General features: G+C 40.3%; 3 protein-coding genes across 6 annotated transcripts; all 3 read left to right on the top strand.

Moving 5' to 3' along the window:
• The first annotated feature begins 823 nt into the window (after positions 1-823).
• tmem33 (transmembrane protein 33) lies at positions 824-7,297 on the top strand. Its single transcript, XM_047585951.1, has 8 exons — positions 824-900; positions 2,107-2,157; positions 3,011-3,105; positions 3,218-3,405; positions 4,349-4,416; positions 4,721-4,854; positions 5,084-5,167; positions 6,210-7,297. Exons 2-8 carry the CDS (start codon positions 2,125-2,127, stop codon positions 6,337-6,339), a joined length of 732 nt encoding a protein of 243 aa, XP_047441907.1. The 5' UTR covers positions 824-900; positions 2,107-2,124; the 3' UTR covers positions 6,340-7,297.
• A 327-nt stretch (positions 7,298-7,624) lies between these two features.
• bbs7 (Bardet-Biedl syndrome 7) lies at positions 7,625-13,734 on the top strand. 2 transcript variants are annotated; one of them, XM_047585258.1, is made up of 19 exons: positions 7,625-8,058; positions 8,182-8,247; positions 8,328-8,390; positions 8,481-8,656; positions 8,741-8,927; positions 9,015-9,087; positions 9,188-9,295; positions 9,412-9,542; positions 10,275-10,359; positions 10,453-10,555; positions 10,673-10,865; positions 10,966-11,040; positions 11,138-11,203; positions 11,564-11,703; positions 11,956-12,120; positions 12,257-12,366; positions 12,469-12,572; positions 12,857-12,980; positions 13,068-13,734. In XM_047585258.1, exons 1-19 carry the CDS (start codon positions 8,023-8,025, stop codon positions 13,199-13,201), a joined length of 2,139 nt encoding a protein of 712 aa, XP_047441214.1. In that variant the 5' UTR covers positions 7,625-8,022; the 3' UTR covers positions 13,202-13,734. The 2 variants fall into 2 exon arrangements, with proteins under 2 accessions (XP_047441214.1, XP_047441213.1); XM_047585257.1 differs by having other exon boundaries at positions 11,135-11,203; positions 13,068-13,713.
• A 262-nt stretch (positions 13,735-13,996) lies between these two features.
• ccna2 (cyclin A2) lies at positions 13,997-17,240 on the top strand. 3 transcript variants are annotated; one of them, XM_047585955.1, is made up of 9 exons: positions 13,997-14,192; positions 14,337-14,572; positions 15,182-15,440; positions 15,529-15,635; positions 15,721-15,944; positions 16,034-16,238; positions 16,324-16,437; positions 16,514-16,647; positions 16,735-17,240. In XM_047585955.1, exons 2-9 carry the CDS (start codon positions 14,342-14,344, stop codon positions 16,784-16,786), a joined length of 1,326 nt encoding a protein of 441 aa, XP_047441911.1. In that variant the 5' UTR covers positions 13,997-14,192; positions 14,337-14,341; the 3' UTR covers positions 16,787-17,240. The 3 variants fall into 3 exon arrangements, with proteins under 3 accessions (XP_047441911.1, XP_047441909.1, XP_047441908.1); XM_047585953.1 differs by having other exon boundaries at positions 13,997-14,212; XM_047585952.1 differs by having other exon boundaries at positions 13,997-14,572.
• The last annotated feature ends 399 nt before the right edge of the window (positions 17,241-17,639 follow it).

The raw sequence follows: 17,639 nt of genomic DNA, 5'->3' as shown, positions 1-17,639 counted from the left end.
GTGAGAACATTCAGGTGATTAGAAACAGGATCAGTCTGTCTATACATTATATGTTTTATACAATACGTTACTATTTACGTCTACACTTTTATTACAAAAAAAATAATAATAATAATCTGTAAATGATCAAATCTTGGTCTTGTGTGTGTATTAATGTTCACCTGATTCGACAAAACTGGGTTTCTAAATATCGTGAGATAACCGCTAATTCCCGTCTTGGTTCAGAAGGTCAGCTGATCATTTACGACAGTGACGAGCAGTTGGCTGTAGTGGTGTTCGATGCCACCGAGCCGATACTGAGCAGAATACGGGCTGGTATCGGCGATACCGATATTTTGTGTAAATACACTTAATGTGTCTGTTAAACCCAAATCATTGCGTCATAAAGAATACAAGACATTAGTGATTCATTTATTTATTCTAAACTCGGAAGTATATTGAGGCTCATTTATAGCCGAACTAATACAACAACACTTGACAATTGGGCAGAGTCATACAAAGTATCACAAAGTATGTGAAAATGTTCTTTCAAACACAAAAAAAGGAATACGTGAAATAATAAGACCATTAAAATAAGTTGTTTAGCTATTAATAACTTCTATAAAATAAAAAAATTGCATCTTAATTCTGACTCTGTTCTCTCCTCTTCTGTCCACCTCATCATAAGTGTCTCATATTCTTTGCTGTGGTTAACCTGAGGTGTTTCAGAAGGTTTGTCGTGTTACCACAACCCATTCGTTTAGTTACTTCCCATTGTGTTACCACATTACCTCCGATGACGGAAGTATCGAAAGTATCGATGCTTTGATTTGAGCATCGATTTCATTTCAGTATCGATCCGCACATCGCAAGTTGGCTGTATCCTAGCACACGACGGGGCTGTTCGACGTCTTAGCACCGGTAAGCTACGTAATGTATTACTGATATACACATAATATGAACCAGATACGTTCAGAATTAAAATCCGTAAAGATTCGTGAGACGGTTTGGACGGCTAAAGGTCGTTAGCCAATGTAATGTACGCGGACAATGTGATGTACGTGGTCGTATAAATGTATGAAATGCTATTGAGAGGCTAGGTGGCTAACACGCTAGTAACGATGGTAACAGAATATTCTAGATCCACCTGCACCTAATGCTAGCTGCTAGCACGGGAACATTAACAAAAATACACTTTTCTTATCCACTAGAGTCACCCCCCTCACAATTGGACAACATTAAAATGATATTTTCTTTCTATTTGGCGTCTTACTCTTGTCACTCACTCATCACTCAGTGCAGCTAGCCCAGGCTAAATGAGCTACTTAGCTACAAAACTACATCTTCCACTTTCCCGAAATGATGGAGATAACGTTTTTCATTACGTTGTTAGTTTCTCTGGCGCCTTTTCTACACAGCTCGACCTAATGCAGGGTTAATAGTATAATCTTTAACGCTATGAGGTTTATCCTATTTAAGTTACCGAATAGCTACTGTCTTATCTTTGCACAAACCACTACCTCGCTGTCTTAGCAACTATTTACCAGTTACAGCTATTTTAATTACCACCACACTGTACATGTGGTATTTATATTTAAATGTGTACGTTTTTTGTGTATTTTTTATTATAGTGTTCCTGTTAAAATTCGTTAGTGTTTCTTGTGTATATTCTTGTCAAATTCTGCGATACTGGTAAAAGGACATTTCCCATATGTGGGATAGATAAACAATGTTTTATGTCTAAATTACTGGCCACATGCAGTGTCAACTACCAGATAAATACAGATTTGACCTCGTAGATGTAAAGTTTATATGCTGAAAAATAATAACAAGTCCACAGTGAAAACTTATACATACTTATTATACAGCTCATTATCCCTGATAGTTTTTGTTTTTGTTTTGGTCACATTAAAAAGAATGGCTGAAAATGGAATGAAAGTGTCCCCTTAATACTTGGCTTGTTTGCTTGTTGACTTAATGGCTTTTAATTGATAATTATAACTATAATTTAACTAAGCCTCGTATTCAGCCAAACAGCGAGTTTCCCATAAAGGAAGTGAGACATGGTTGTTAGTCTTTCGTATAATTCATCAGTGTTGCTTCATAATGTGACTTTTCTTCTGACAGTAACTCACACTCCCAAAGATGGCTGACACAAACAACCAACCGGGGCCTCTGGTAAGTTTATTTATAGTCTATTTCTAATCTTTATATCCTACAGATCAGTCTTTCATGTAGTCTACTCATTCTACAAAACAAATACAGTTTCCACAATGAACTGGTCCCAACTTTCAAATGTCTCTTATGGCTTTGTTGGGATCTCTAAGAAGTTAATCCCTGATTTTGTGTCCAGGATTATGTGAAGAAATTTTAACACGAAGCTTGTGTTACAGCCTGGGAAAATGTATATCACTCAGGAAGAATATTAATACAACACACTGTGTTGCTTTATTACGTTTTTTTATAGTTTGCTTCATACTGGAAACTGAAATTTAGGCTTCCTTTATCTCTCTTTTTTTATTTTAGACTATTTCCCTCATTTTTGAATGTGTTATTACTCTCTACACTGCATTTAAAGGTGCCACTCTCGTTACAGTACAAAGATCCATCCCAAAAGATGAAAGTTTTATTTTTCCACTTTGTATTTTTGCACCAGTAATGAACCAGTAACACAAATGAACTGAAATAGTTCACTTGTCTTTCTTAGATTATGAGGTGATTGTAGATTTGTAGCATTTCTTTATTCCTCAGACTCTGTCTTCAAACCAGTCCTCTTACATTGACAACATAGGCTGGAGTATTTAGTTTTTTTTCACAAACTACAGCTATGTTCTGCCTTTTGAAGACAAATAATCTAATCTAAATTAACTACTAAATTGAGTTAAGTTGTTTTTTAGTTTAACTGACTTATAATTCCTACAGAGAGAAGCCGAGTGAAGAGCTGAGCCTTTTATGTTTCTGTCTGCGTTCTGTTCTGGACCGAGAGATGCAACAACGTGTTTGTGAAAAACTGTGTCTGTTTTCTCCACAGCAATTTTTAATGAGCAATAAGCTGGAAACTGCTATGTGGCTTTCACGGCTCTTCACCGTCTACTGCTCTGTAATGTTTATTCTACCAATCTTGGGGTAAGTTCGCTCACTGACAGTTGAATAAGACGCCTTTTTACAACACTTTATTGTTAGTTTGTCGGCTGACATAAATCAAAACTCATATTTGTCTCTTCTTTTGTGTTTGCAGACCCTATGCAGCAGCTAACTTCTATCAGAGAGCCTTGTTAGCAAACGCCCTCACCAGTGCCCTTCGCTTACACCAGAGGCTTCCACGCTTCCAGCTGAGCAGAACCTTCCTGGCTCAGGCTCTGCAAGAGGACAGCTGCCATTACCTCCTTTACTCACTCATCCTGGTCAACTCCTACCCCATCACAAGTATCCTTTCAGACACAATGCAAGCAAAAAAGCCATAAATCGTGTTAAAGTAACTGTAGATGGTTGAAATTATGAGAAGTGTTTATTATTTGGTGGCTTGACAGTGTTTCCATTTAGAGGGTGAGTAACAAGCTTTAACATTACCGTATTTTCCGCACTATAAGGCGCACCTAAAAACCTCCAATTTTCTTAAAAGCTGACAGTGCGCTTTATAATCCGGTGCGCCTTATATATGGACCAATATTGAGCCACAACAGGTCTCGCAACTACGTTAAGCAGCCGCCGACTTCATTTTCCCCCGTAGAAGAAGAAGCGCGCGGTGCATGCTGGGATATATGACTGCGCGAGGCGTGCCGTTTTATTTCCATTTGTGTGTTTATGTAAAGACGCCAAAATGGCTCCTATTAAGAGACACGCTCACGACGCAGAGTTTAAACTCAAGGCGATCAGTCACGCAGTAGAACACGGGAATAGAGCAGCAGCGAGAGAATTTAACATTAACGAATCAATGGTGCGGAAGTGGAGGAAGCAACAGGATGACCTGCACCAAGTAAAGAAGACTAAACAGAGTTTGCGAGGGAACAAAGCGAGATGAGTGAACGGAGTTGTCAGAACGCTGGTTTGTAATCTATTAATAAAGTTTGACTGGCCTATCTGACTGTTATTTTGACATTCCCTTTAGCGCAGCTCCATCTAATGGACGCATAACGTAACCCCAGCCTCTACTGTAGCGTCTATTCTATGCGCCTTATAATGCGGTGCGCCTGAAATATGAACAAAGTTTTAAAATAGGCCATTCATTGAAGGTGCGCCTTATAATCCGGTGCGCCTTATAGTGCGGAAAATACGGTAATCTGTAGTTGTCCAGCACTAAACTGCAGTAAAAATAGTTTTGGAGGTTAGGTTTTTTTCTATTTTTGTTGATCCTTAACATTTTGTCCAGTGAGCATCTTCCCAGTTTTCCTCTTCTCACTGCTTCACGCAACTACCTACACAAAGAAAGTTCTTGACGTGAGTATGATTCAGCCGTCGTCGTCTGTTTTGGTTGTTTAATACCGTTTATTAAAATGTATGTCTGAAAGCAGTTTGTTGAACAGGGTTAAGCATCCAGGTGGGCTATTAGCACAAACCAAATGGCATTTTAATTACCTGATCAATCAACCAGCCGCCGCTACGAGACACTAATTCAGCCCAAAAGTCTCCTCACAACTTAATGATCACTAATGTGATTTTCTTGACATTAACTTGAGGTAAACTGAAGAGTATGATTCACAGCTACTTTTGTTCTCACCTCTTGTATTTTGTGTTTTCACAGTCCATGGGCCCCAGCAGCCTGATGTTTATCAGGAACCTCCTGGACAAACTAACGGCCAATCAGCAGAACATCCTCAAGTTTATCGCCTGTAACGAGATCTTCCTGATGCCCGCCACAGTTTTCATGCTGTTCAGGTACGCGCTGAGTTTCCCGTTACCAACATATATTAAAGGTTGTTGACATAACAATATGTGAGTCACTGCCAGTGTAGTGGAAGGACTATTATTTTATTTTATTATTACTTTCGATGGGCGAAATTTCACTGCTCTGACTTCATTGCTTTTTTTAAAAAAATATATATACAGATTTCTTTAGTGTAAGATCACTTAACACATATTCATGTTGTTTATATATTGTCAACAGTGGCCAAGGAAGCTTGTTGCTGCCTTTCATCTACTACCGGTTCCTGACTCTCCGCTACACATCCAGAAGAAACCCATACTGCCGGTAAGGTGTTGGATGACACAACATTAGCACAATTTACTTTAACTTTAATCCAGACCAGTATGGTCCATATAAACACAGACAAAAAATAAATACCAGACAGCGAAACAATCACATCAATAAAGTACTAAAATTCAAAAGCTAACAAGCTAAAACACGTACAAACAATTACTCCAGTACTTCCAGAAACAGGGAGAATATCTAGTATCACTCAGTGTAGGCTCAACCTAAACCTGGATAAATTTGTTATCTGAGTCCGATAATCTGCAAATAAATTTGAACAAAGTGGGGACATTACTGCTCACAAACATTTGGCTTGTACTTGCATCTTAAAAGCATCGTTTTATGCCACCTGGAGCTTTTTTATTTTTTATTTACTGTAACTGCATCACAAGTTTGCTGTATAGAGCAGCGTGTAGTAAGATCTGAAGAGGGCCATCTTCACATCATTAGTACACATTAAATTTGCCTTACAGTATGTTTGCCTGTGCATACAATTTACAGTACTGTACATATAATAATATGTAATCTTTATATTTGTATGTTATTATGTTATTTTATTTCTAAACTTTCTATTCTGGGCCCCAGTATGATGATATTGTAGTTATTTATTATAGTTCTTTCATTGCTTTTATGAGCTAAAAAAAACAGATGCTGCCATGACGTTGTTTGTGCAAGAGAGTGCAGTGTTTATGTTTTAATCATACAAGTGCAGCCTCTAACATCTTGTCATGCAGCATAATAAATATCACACGTTGCAGTAAAGCAGCTGCAGTTGATCCGATCGCTCAGGATCATGAGACAGGCTGAGGATTTCAACTGGGTGATCATTGTGGAGGATGTGGTTTCTGGTGGTGTTAAACTGTATTGAATTAAACTCGAGTGTTTCTGTTATTTAGGCCACTGATACAACAATCTGCAGTAGTGATGTCAATTAAAGCCTCCAAATTAAACACAGTCGAATCAACATCTCTTCTTTACTATAAACCATGATGAATACCATGAATTCATGACTGTCTTTTAACTCAACGTGTTTCCACCCCAGCACCTTGTTCACAGAGCTGCGAATTCTCCTGGAGCACTTCATCATGAAGCCCGCCTGTCCTGCCTTCTTCAGGAGGATGTGCCTCAGCAGTATCGCCTTCATCAGCCGCCTCGCGCCGACAGGGGTCTGATCACACTACGTAGAAAAGCTCTGTTCTCCTCACGTTTTGTTTCTTTTTCTTTTTTTTTTTTAACCATGTAAGATGTGACTTAAACTTTGATGGGACAGACATTGCCATCAACGGAAGGAACAGTTTTTTGAATGTCAACTTTATGGCCTGTGCTCCAGCTCCTCTGCATATTTGAGTACAGTTGAAGACCAGCCAGTCATGCACTGAAGTCTCATGGTGATTTTTTTTCTTAATGTGACCACGTTCAAGCGGTGGATGCCCCTCACTGTGTCACATTCACTGAACAAAACGCAGTCGACATCAGCTATGTTCCTTGTGTATCGGCTGTCGTAGTTTTTTTCCCCCTCTGTCATTATTTATTCTTGAAATTTGCTTATTCTATAATGAAACATTAACATTCTAAGAAGAGTAACTTAATGAAAACATGCTTATTCATAATTGAAAAAAAGTCCTGTCTTTAAATAATCATATTGTTCTTTTGTTTGCTGTTTCTACCTTCTTATTTCTTTTGTGCTGATTTGTCTTAATGCCTGTCTTAACAACTTTAAACTTATTCTATTAATGCCATCGACTCACTCTTTCACCCACACGCAAAATCCATGTAGCTATGACGTCAAAATGGACGACAAGCTGAGAATTAAACTATCTGCTGTATTTTTTTTTTTAGATTATTTAAGGGTACCAGACGTTTTGCTCAAAGTTTCATATTTGAAATGATTTGCACGATACATGTCAAGCTGTTGAATGCATTACTGTTGACATTGTCCTCAGTTTGGAAGCTGTTTTAAATTTGTGTTATTCATCTTTTGTGTTGCTCTAGCTGTCCTGCTTAACGCATGCTCTGATTTTTTTCTTTCTGCCATGTTACATGTTGTTTATTTGCCTACAGACAAACCACATTTTTATGATGAGAATAAAGTTATCTCTTAATTAAACTTATAAGATATCAAAGAATGGATTTGAGTGTTGCGCTGATAATTTATTGTGGTCTGATAGCTCATCAAAAACGTCTCTTTTTTTCATTGAATTGTTTGAGGTTATTTCTCAACCCTTTTATAAATTATATAATTTATAATGACTGGAAAGAAATATGATGACCTACTAGTTTGAAAAGAGAATAAGTTGCATGCATTAGGTCAAAATGATAAAGCTTTACGGTATCACTTGAAACCAGGAAGCTTTACAGGATTTATCCGAGTAAATCAACCAATCAGGGCACAGCTTCATTTTCTTCGCTTCATTTTCGCCCAATGGAATCGCAGCTTGTTAGCGGCTGCGTCGTTGTCATTGACAACAGCAACTGCGTTCATCAGAAGTGTTGCCTTGTCAGTTTGTGCCTTGTATTAATGTTAAAAAGGGACTTTAATTCCTCTTCACGGACACAAAACTACAGGTTTTTCATGCCGCTGAGTAGACTTTCTAAGATGATTTTTGTTCGACGAAGAAGACGGTTCGCGTGCAAGCTAATAAACCAATTAGCTTGCTAGCTGGCGTTAGCACGTCGAGCTAATCTCCTCACTTTAGTTAATCCCGGTCCTCAACTAACCACCTCTACTTTAGTTGATATCTTTTCTAAGTGGTCGAGCCAAAACTAAGGATTCCTGCAGCTCCGTGTGAATACCTGGAAGATTTGCACCATACTTTTAAATACCTTAAATTAAGACACATAATAAGGGAAAGAAGATGGAGCTTCACCTGAATCGAGTTGATTATATCCAGGTACGAAATAGAAGTAGCAATTTATCCAATTTGTGTTTCTTTCTCAGAAGTATTTCATATATTATTATGCAATTGTAATGCAGAGCAAATAGAGTCATATAGCATTTTTTTTTGTCTTCTCAGGTTGGTGTGACATCCCAGAAAACTATGAAGCTGCTTCCAGCACTGGGAAAAAAGGCAACTCAAAAGGTATTGTTAATGTCTCAGAGAAATGCCAGTCAATGATATGTAACACCTTGTATTTTTTTTTAAATCTCATTATTTTCCAGGTTGCTGTTGCTGATCACGATGGTATACTCACATGTTTTGGGATGAAGAAGGGAGAAGCGGTCGTAAGTTGAGCTTTTCATCCCATTAAACAGCTGAGTTGAATTAAAATCGAAGGTTTCTGTTCAATCGAGACATTTGACTGTCTGTTTCAGCCCGTGTTTAAAACTCTCCCGGGGCCGAAGATCGCCAGGATGGACCTGGGAGGCGCAGCTGGAACTCCCCAGGAGAAGATCTTTGTCTGCTCTGGTTCCCAGGTCCGAGGATTCACCAAGAAAGGGAAACAGTTCCTCACCTTTGAAGCCAACCTCACCGAGAACATTAACGCCATGTAGGAACCACATCTCCTCATTTTGATTCACTGATTGACATTCCCTTTACCCCCCGCTAAGAGACGCTGATCACATCTTTCCAGGCACGTCTCAGGCGCTGACCTTTTTGTGTGTGCAAGCTACATCTACAACCACTACTGTGACTGCAAGGATCAAGACTACTACCTCTCTGGAGACAAAATCAATGATATCACGTGTGTGTCCTCGGAAAACCTGTCTCGCCTCGTCCCTGTCCTGGCATGCCAAGACCGAGTTCTCAGAGTCTTGCAGGTAGACCAAGCTTGTACTTACTTACTGATCTGATTTTGATGTTATGCCTCAAACAGTTGGATTAGATTTATTTTTATTTAACCGTAGGGATCTGAACTTGCCTATGACATTGAAGTCCCTGGTCCTCCGTCCGTTTTGGAAATGTACAACAAAGATGGAGGCAAGTTAATTTCTCTTTTCTGCTCTGTACTATGACAATAAAACATGAGATTTCTTTTATACAAACCACATTTAACACAATATCATTGATTTTTCTTTAGGGGAGGACATCCTCTATGGAACCACGGATGGAAAAATAGGACTCGTCCAGATCGGTGAGCACTCAGCTGTGACCAAATGGGAGATTGACAATGAAAAAAAGAAAGGAGGTATGTTGTGTATGAGCCCATTCTGTGTTTAAGGCTCCTAAATGATCTCTTAATTCCTACACAGAGTACATTCACTTCATGTTACAACACAAGTTCTCTTTCCTGTCCCCAATAAGGAATTCTTTGCATTGACACTTATGACATTATCGGAGACGGAGTGAATGACATCCTGGTGGGCCGAGATGATGGGACGGTTGAGGTCTACGGTTTTGACAGCTCCAATGAACCCACGTTACGCTTTGAACATGTGAGTATTTATAACATCATCAGACATTTATTGCAGTCTATTAATTCAGTCCTGTTGACAGAGACTGTGGACATATTTAACACATTCAGACAAGGCTGCGTCTCTCTTCGTATGCATTTTTACTTTATATGTCCTAAAACCAGACTTATTTATGTCGATTTAAGTCGATTCATAAATTGTCTAATGATGCTTGTCCCGTAGAAGGTTGTAGGAGTCTATCCTAGGTGTCAAGAGGTGGACAAATGTACCTAAAAACAGTTAAACAAACAAACAAACAAATGTGTTTAAACATGCAAATTCCATAGAAAGACCCCAATCAGGGTAGGAACCCAAATCATGTTGCTGACAGTTAGAAAATAGAAAATAGAAAAGCCTTAATTGTCATTGTTTGCATGATAATAATGATAATAAAATTGCAAATAATTGGAAAGCATCATATTGATATTAAAACACTCTGCTACATGCACAATCCCAGGGAAACAATCCCATTTACAGACAGAGTAAGACCATAATAAACTATAAATATATTGCACACAAAGCTCTAAATTCTAACCTCTGCATCGCCCTTAAGATCCTGAACCAATATCTTTTTAAAACATCAACCAGGAACTTGTTGGACCTTTCTCTGAATAACAAATTCCTTTTTTCTGTCTCAAAAAGACAAAAATATTTGTCTCCGAAGAATATGCTGTTCCTCACTGATGGTCACATTCTTGTCCTTCCTGTTTGCAGGTGTTGTCTGAGAGCGTGACCTCCATCCAAGGTGGCTGTGTGGGCAAAGAGTCCTACGATGAGGTCTTGACTGCTACATATACAGGTTAGTATATACATTTTTACTTCTTTATTTATTTGGTCATTATTGCTTGAGCTTACACTAAGTGGTTTGTACTACTGTCCTTTCCTCTGTCAGGATGGGTGACTGGTTTGACCACCGAGCCCCACAAGGCAGAAGCCGGCCCCGGAGACGAGATCAAGATGAGTAAAGAGACTCAGTCCAAAGTAGAAGCACTCAGGTATCTGCATCTACTGTATTTCCTTCTCATGTTCATGTGTTTTTCAGCCCTAGATTTGTGTGACTCTGCACCGAAAAACAAATCAATTCATGAGCAAGTAAGGTTGTTACCTTGCAGGGCAGAGCTGGAGCAGCTGCAGGTCAAAGTCCTGCAGGGTCGTGAGCAGTACCAGCAGACCTCTCAGTCGAGCACGGCCGTCTCCGCTGTCCCCGTCTTCAGCATCAATGACAAGTTCACCCTCTGCCAGGACGACGCCAGCTACAGCCTCACCCTGGAGGTGCAGACGGCCATCGATAACCTGCTGCTGCAGGTACAGATATTACGACAACGATTAAACTCTGTTGTACTCAATCACATGCTTCAGGTGTAAACATTCAGAATGAAACCCTCAACTATGATCTTTCATACAGAGTGACGTCCCCATAGACCTGCTGGACGTGGACAAGAACTCAGCTGTTGTCAGTTTCAGTGAATGCGACTCAGAGGTGGGCGGTATAAACTATTACTGCACAGGGCAAACATACAGTAAAAAATAAAGTCACAAACCTTAGAAGCTTGATGCTCTTATTTTGTTAACAGCAGCCTAATGGGAACTTCCTCCTGGCCACATACAGATGTCAGGCCAACACTACCAGACTTGAGCTTAAGGTAACAAACACATCTAACTGTGCTATAACAGACTAGAGGATATTCCTTTAATTCTGTGCAATGGTTTTTTGTAGTTTTTCTTTTGACGTGGGGTCATAAGGTACTTATCCATAGTTAATGTATCACCTAAACTAGGTGGTTGTCGCCGCCCCACCACCACTTTGGAGAAGCATGTGCAGTCACAGGAATTTGTGTGAATAGGGTCAGCAGTAAAGTTTCATTTTAGCCTCCAAAACCAAGATTTATGTCGTGTTTATCGTCACTTCCACACTGTGTTAATAAAAACCTACAGAGTAGCAGCGTGCCACGAAAACAAATAATCCAAACAATGTGTTTCATCCACAATGAACTCCTGTCCAGGTGAGGTCCATCGAAGGGCAGTATGGGACCCTGCAGGCTTACATCACCCCCAGACTGCAGCCTAAGACCTGCCAGGTCCGCCAGTACCAGATTAAACCTCTGTCCCTCCACCAGCGGACACACAGCATAGACCAAGACAGGTGAAGACTTCAGCTAACACAATCACAACAAATTACTGGGCTAAATACTTAAAACAGTGTGTTTCACAAGTATATTCGCATCATGCACAAGCCACATATGGAGCGATCGCCTTGAAATTGTGGATCCTCTGTGTTAGTTATAACTAAAAGGACTGAATAAAACAACTTTTTATTAAAAATGTTTTATCATAGAAATTCACTGAGTTGCCTGCTCTTAGTTTTTTCCCATTTAATATTTCTTTCTTCCTTCAGGCCCATGAATAGGCTCAGTCTAGTGGGGCAGTTCAGTTTCGCAGAGATCCACTCCTGGGTGGTTTTCTGTTTGCCAGAGGTGCCTGAGAAAACGCCAGCGGGAGAGAGCATCACTTTCTATTTCCACAACACGTTCCTCGGCACTCAGCTTGAAGCGACATATTGGTAAGGACAGCACACAGTAGTAAAAAGGCTCTAACCTGTAAGAGATTTCCAGGCAGATGAAATGAGAACTTGAATTTCTTTTGCATAAATTTTAAACTTGAGTTGGACTCAGACATGTCTGAATTTGCATTTTCAGCAAAGGCGAAGGTCACTTCAAGTCCGACAACATCTCTACTATCTCCATACTGAGCGATGTCCTCTCTAAGGAAGCCACCAAGAGGAAAATCAATCTAAACATTTCATACGGTGGGTGCATTATTATTAATATTATTCTGCTCCAGGCACAGTTTTTTTGACAGTGAATGGTCTAAAAAATAAATAACATGTGCGTGTGTGTTAATCTTCCAGATATCAGTGACGAGTCCGTGAGCCATACCCTTAGGATGATCCATCCGAAGCTGGAGTACCAGTTGTTATTGGCTAGAAAAGTTCAGCTTATCGACGCACTTAAAGTAAGTATCAGCCAGTTTGAATAAACTTTAGCCTGTCTGCATCAATGATGCTTCCTTCGGGGAGAAGTTTGCTGAGAAAGGATACTCACAGCTGCACCTGCAAAAGCCTCGAGATCAGAATTTAATGCACAAATGTGTTCAGCTGCTTTAAATGTCTTCAAGTCCACTTTAAGTTAACATGCACGCTCATTCCCCGTTTTGTTTTTTTTTCTTGTCCTTTGTTTGTTTTTCTCTGAGAGATGCTAATGTTCATCCCTAATCACCCGTTCCAATTTGCTTGACAGGAGCTTCAGGTTCACGAGGGCAACGCCGACTTCCTCATCCCAGAGTATCGCAGCATTTTGGACGAATCCGCTAATCTCCTGGAGGAGTACAAGAAGCAGCCGGCTCACCTTGAAAGACTTTACGGTGCAGTATTTAATAACTGCTAGTGCTGCTGTTAGTATTTGTGTTGTTGACTCGCGTAGCTTAACATATATTATTTCTTTCCTGCAGGAATGATCACAGACCTCTTCATCGACAAATTCAAGTTCAAGGGCCAGAACGTGAAAACAAAGGTGTCCTCGCTGTTGGAGATACTCGATAATTATGACTTAAATTCCCTGTTAGACTTTTTCAATGAGGCGTAGCATCGAATAGATCAGAGGTTGTTTATTTAATTGTCGTTTGTGCTATTTTTGTAAAAACATCAGCTTTGTTTGATGGTAGTTACTGTCTGTGTAAATGTCACGTTGTCATATTGTCATTAAGAAGCTGTTTAATCACAATATTAAAATATTTGTAAAGTCTTTTTAATAGCATCTAAAATGACTAATACAAGGGTGTCAGTTTTATTAGAGGCTGTGATTTAAATATCAGAAATACCCCTGTTAAAAGCATATACTGTATGTTTTGTATCATAATTATCATAGAACTGTGTTTCTTTAAATAAAAACAATAATCAATGTAAGACTCATTATTTCAGGAACTGAACTCTTTTTATTTTATTTATTCATCTTCATTTTATTTTTTGCCTAAAAGGCCAAATTTATGTCTACGATCACGATTCTATTTATAAGAGCAATATTATTAATTATTAATCATTATATGTGATCTATCAAATGTTTTTTTAGTGTATGGGCAATAATGCTTCCTTGATTCGCTTTAAACATGTTTGTTTTGGGTTGATTCTGACATTCACAATGACGTTATGTTGTATTGTTTGATCAAGTGAAACCATAAATCATAATGAAACGTTTGTGTGTGCGGGTTTCTCTCATAGGAAGCGACTTTTGTTTTCAAATAAGTCAAACCGGTTTTGAATTTGTAATTAAAGTAGCATTGTCCTCCTTCGGCTCCCGTACTCATGTGACGTCACCGCCGCCGACGCCTGTGATTGGTCCGTTTCAATCCTCGCGGGCTACTTGAACCGAGAGAGAGCGACACAACTATGTGTGTTTCTGTGTAAATGGATCGAGGCTACGTTTAGAGACAGTGTATGTGTGTGTAGGTTGGTGGCGGATATTTCACGGCTATGGCGACATAACACGTTCAGTTTGTAGCTGTTTTTACTTCCTTAAAGCTGTGCGTGTTTTCGTATTTTTCGCCACTTTGAATCTGCTTCGTTGTAGCAGTTCCAAGGTTCGTTGCCATCTCAACAGGTTCGTTTTGATCGTGAAAGATTCTTCCTCTCCGAAGACACTCGTGGGTTTATTGTTTTTTTTTTTTGGTTTCCCACGACGCCGAGCACACATTTGTAGGGTATATATATATTTTTTTATTTAGTAAACATGTCGGGAGCTAATAGAGGGCAGGGAAGCGCGGCTAGCAGCGAGTACCACAACCAAGAAAACATGCTATCGAGGCTAAGAGGCTCGATGAAACACAGAGGCGCCGCTTCAAATGACAACCAGGAGAACCTTCCCCCGAAACAGGCCGGCACCAGAACCGTGCTGGGAGCCCTGCAGAGCAACAACCAGCACAGCAAAGCCCAGCAGCACAGCCAGCGAGGCGGAAAGCAGGTAACAATGCTTGCAGCAGCAGCAGCTGCTGCTTGCTAACATAAGGTGTGCAGCTACAATGGGATGTCGCTCCAAAAAAAAAAAGGAGGCAACATGTTCCCCCTTAATCATAACTATCTGCAATATTTTGCGCGTAAAAAGTGGCTTTGATCGCCGGTTTACCTAGATGTTTATTTACAAAAAGACGTGTGTGAATTGAGCTTTAGCAACCCCAGTTTCCCCCCCTCCCTCCCTTAGTCCGCCATTTTAATAGCTCCACTATCTTAATGTCCTAGCACATTTTTTTTTACTTTTCTGTATTAAATGACGCGTATTTATGTTGGCTATGTTTTGCTTTTTAAAAAAAAATAAAAAACGAATCCTCCCGCCATCCAGAGAAACTAGCGATTGCAAGTGAGAGTCTGCAGAGTTTCTCAAATGATTTAATAATTCATCCCAATACTGCTTATCATCTGTTCAGGCGGGATTTACTACAAGATCCACTTTTTTAACCATCCATGAACACTTTAAAAACCCTGTTTAATGGTTTCATCTCTTAACCTTGCTGCACTTCCTCATGGGAGGGAAATGTGACTTTATTTCCTTTTTTTTTTTTTTGCTTTCTCCTAGGAGTCATCACAGCCCTTGTCTTGTAAAAATGAAGACTTTGAGAAGAGCTGCTTCGAGAAGCCTTCCGCCAAGCAACCCACTTTCCAGATCCACGTGGACGAGCCTGACGGAGGCAGAGTCAAGAAGCCGCCGCAGGTGGCCGATGCTGTCAAGGCGAAGCCGACGGTCGAGGACTCTCCTCCGGTCAGCAACACTGTGGCGCGGCTCCGACAGCCCCTGGCTGCTATCGAGGTTCCATCTGTGATGGATGTCAGCTTTGGTGGGTCCCAAGTTCTAAGCCAGGCATTTCACAAATGCATATTCCAGACATCTCGTGTATGAATGAATGTAAAATGCCCCCTGTGCAGATTCTCCCATGGACATGTCTGTGGTTGAGGGGGAGGAGAAACCTGTCAATGTAAATGAGGTCCCAGAATATGCAGCTGAAATCCACACGTACCTGAGGGAGATGGAGGTGAGAAACGCTTAAGCCTCTTGGCATTGCTGTTGTCAGTCAGAATCTACATGACTAAGGCTTTGACTGTGTTGATGTCCCACAGGTGAAAACCAGACCTAAAGCCGGCTACATGAAGAAGCAGCCAGATATCACAAACAACATGAGGGCCATCCTGGTGGATTGGCTGGTCGAGGTCGGAGAAGAGTACAAACTCCAGAACGAGACGCTCTACTTGGCCGTCAACTACATCGACCGCTTTCTTTCTTCCATGTCCGTCCTGAGGGGGAAGCTTCAGCTGGTTGGGACTGCCGCTATGCTTCTAGCTTCGTACGTGTCTACTCTTCACTTATCAGATGTGAAATCAGGTCTCCTGCATAAATGTTGAAGGGTTTTTTTTTCTCAAATGTTCAATACAGGAAATTTGAAGAGATCTACCCTCCTGAGGTGGCAGAGTTCGTTTACATCACGGACGACACCTACACCAAGAAACAAGTGTTGAGGATGGAGCACATGGTGCTTAAAGTGCTCTCCTTTGATCTGGCAGCGCCGACAATAAACCAGTTTCTCACGCAGTACTTCCTCCATCAGTCGGTGAACAAACGGGTCGAGAGCCTGGCAATGGTGAGGATACAAAGCCCCTTTTATGTGTTAGATTCTTTGTAATCTACACGAACTATGTGGCTCAGTCTTTGTTTTTTATTCGTAGTTCCTCGGAGAGCTCAGCCTGGTTGATTCAGATCCCTTCTTGAAATACCTGCCATCACAAACGGCAGCTGCCGCCTACATCGTGGCCAACAACACGCTGACTGGTGGCTCATGGGTAAGCTTTTTTTATAATGGTCGCAAATATTAGACGATATGCACCGACGTGCAAAATAACACAATTCTTCTCTCAGCCCAATTCCTTGGAGGAGATGACCGGCTACTCCCTCAAAGATCTAATGCCGTGCATTGAGGATCTTCACCAAACTTACCTCGCTGCCTCTCAGCATCCTCAGAAATCTGTGCGGGAAAAGTACAAGGTTGCAAAGTAAGTTGACAACTGCTGTGTTTAAGATGCATAGAATTGCACAATCTTCATCATTGCTTATGTTTTTATTTGTTCTTTTTTTGACAGGTACTTCGAAGTTTCTTCTGTTGAAGCGCCACCGAAACTGCTACTGAACTGAACTTCCTCCGTTCCCCTCGTCCATGTAGAGTTGTACGCCTTGTCTTTATTTTTTCTAAATGATGTGCCACAGTTTCAGATAACATGTCCTGCTCTTCTTGGAGTAGCGCTAGACATTTTAGAGGTTTTAATATTTTTATATTCTAAATCCCCCCCAAAATTCATGCCATACACTACAGTTGATGGCCAATCAAGCAGTTTTAATGGTTTGACTTTTTAAACGGACAAAATGTGGAGGTCTTAACACCACTGTGTGAACATGCTGCTTTAATCTGCACGGTCTAAACTCTTATTAGACTTGTAAACGTGCAAAAACCCAGATGGCAATTGTGGCTTCCCCAATTTTTTTGTTTTTTGTAGGGCCTGTTATTGCTGGTTAACCTTTGTTTCTGGAGGTGTAACCTTTTAACTGTCTAGCCTCATGGGATGCAGATTAAAGTACGTTTTGTCTGTCATGGGAGTCGGCTGTCTCATTGTATTGGTGTCTCGGAAGTCAACAGCCTTTTGAGGCATCTTCTGCACTGTAAAATATGGCTCTTGTAAATAAAATCCTATAAACTAAAATGTTATCTCGATGTCTATGATCGCATTGGACACACGGGGGCAGTAGAGGACAAGTTTGGGATCGGAAAGCATCAAATGAGGGACACTTCGTCAAAACGATGGTTTCTTTTAATTACTGGTCAAATTAAAGGGGTTTTAACTTGATTAGGGATGGCTTGTGTTCACCCAATTTGTGTAGGAAGTGGTGGTTGATCATTTCAGCAGTAACGCAAAACTTAATGACTAAATGGTACAAGAATGTGTTTTAAAGTCATCTGTTCAGCCATCAAGGCTGAAATTGTGAATATTGA

Source organism: Mugil cephalus, chromosome 5, assembly GCF_022458985.1.
Source record: "Mugil cephalus isolate CIBA_MC_2020 chromosome 5, CIBA_Mcephalus_1.1, whole genome shotgun sequence".
NCBI lineage: Eukaryota > Metazoa > Chordata > Actinopteri > Mugiliformes > Mugilidae > Mugil > Mugil cephalus.
The sequence above is the reverse complement of the archived record's forward strand: the minus strand, read 5'-3'. Positions and strand labels throughout refer to the sequence as shown.

Coding starts and splice junctions, on each gene's coding strand:
- bbs7 (XM_047585257.1), top strand. CDS start 8,023: ATGGAGCTTCACCTGAATCGAGTTGATTATATCCAG. Junction 10,360..10,452: donor CTTGACTGCTACATATACAG/GTTAGTATATAC, acceptor TTCCTCTGTCAG/GATGGGTGACTGGTTTGACC. Junction 10,556..10,672: donor TCCAAAGTAGAAGCACTCAG/GTATCTGCATCT, acceptor GTTACCTTGCAG/GGCAGAGCTGGAGCAGCTGC.
- tmem33 (XM_047585951.1), top strand. CDS start 2,125: ATGGCTGACACAAACAACCAACCGGGGCCTCTG. Junction 3,106..3,217: donor TTTATTCTACCAATCTTGGG/GTAAGTTCGCTC, acceptor TTGTGTTTGCAG/ACCCTATGCAGCAGCTAACT. Junction 4,855..5,083: donor ACAGTTTTCATGCTGTTCAG/GTACGCGCTGAG, acceptor TATTGTCAACAG/TGGCCAAGGAAGCTTGTTGC.
- ccna2 (XM_047585955.1), top strand. CDS start 14,342: ATGTCGGGAGCTAATAGAGGGCAGGGAAGCGCGGCTAGCAGCGAGTAC. Junction 15,441..15,528: donor TGTGATGGATGTCAGCTTTG/GTGGGTCCCAAG, acceptor CCCCCTGTGCAG/ATTCTCCCATGGACATGTCT. Junction 16,648..16,734: donor GAAAAGTACAAGGTTGCAAA/GTAAGTTGACAA, acceptor TTTTTTTGACAG/GTACTTCGAAGTTTCTTCTG.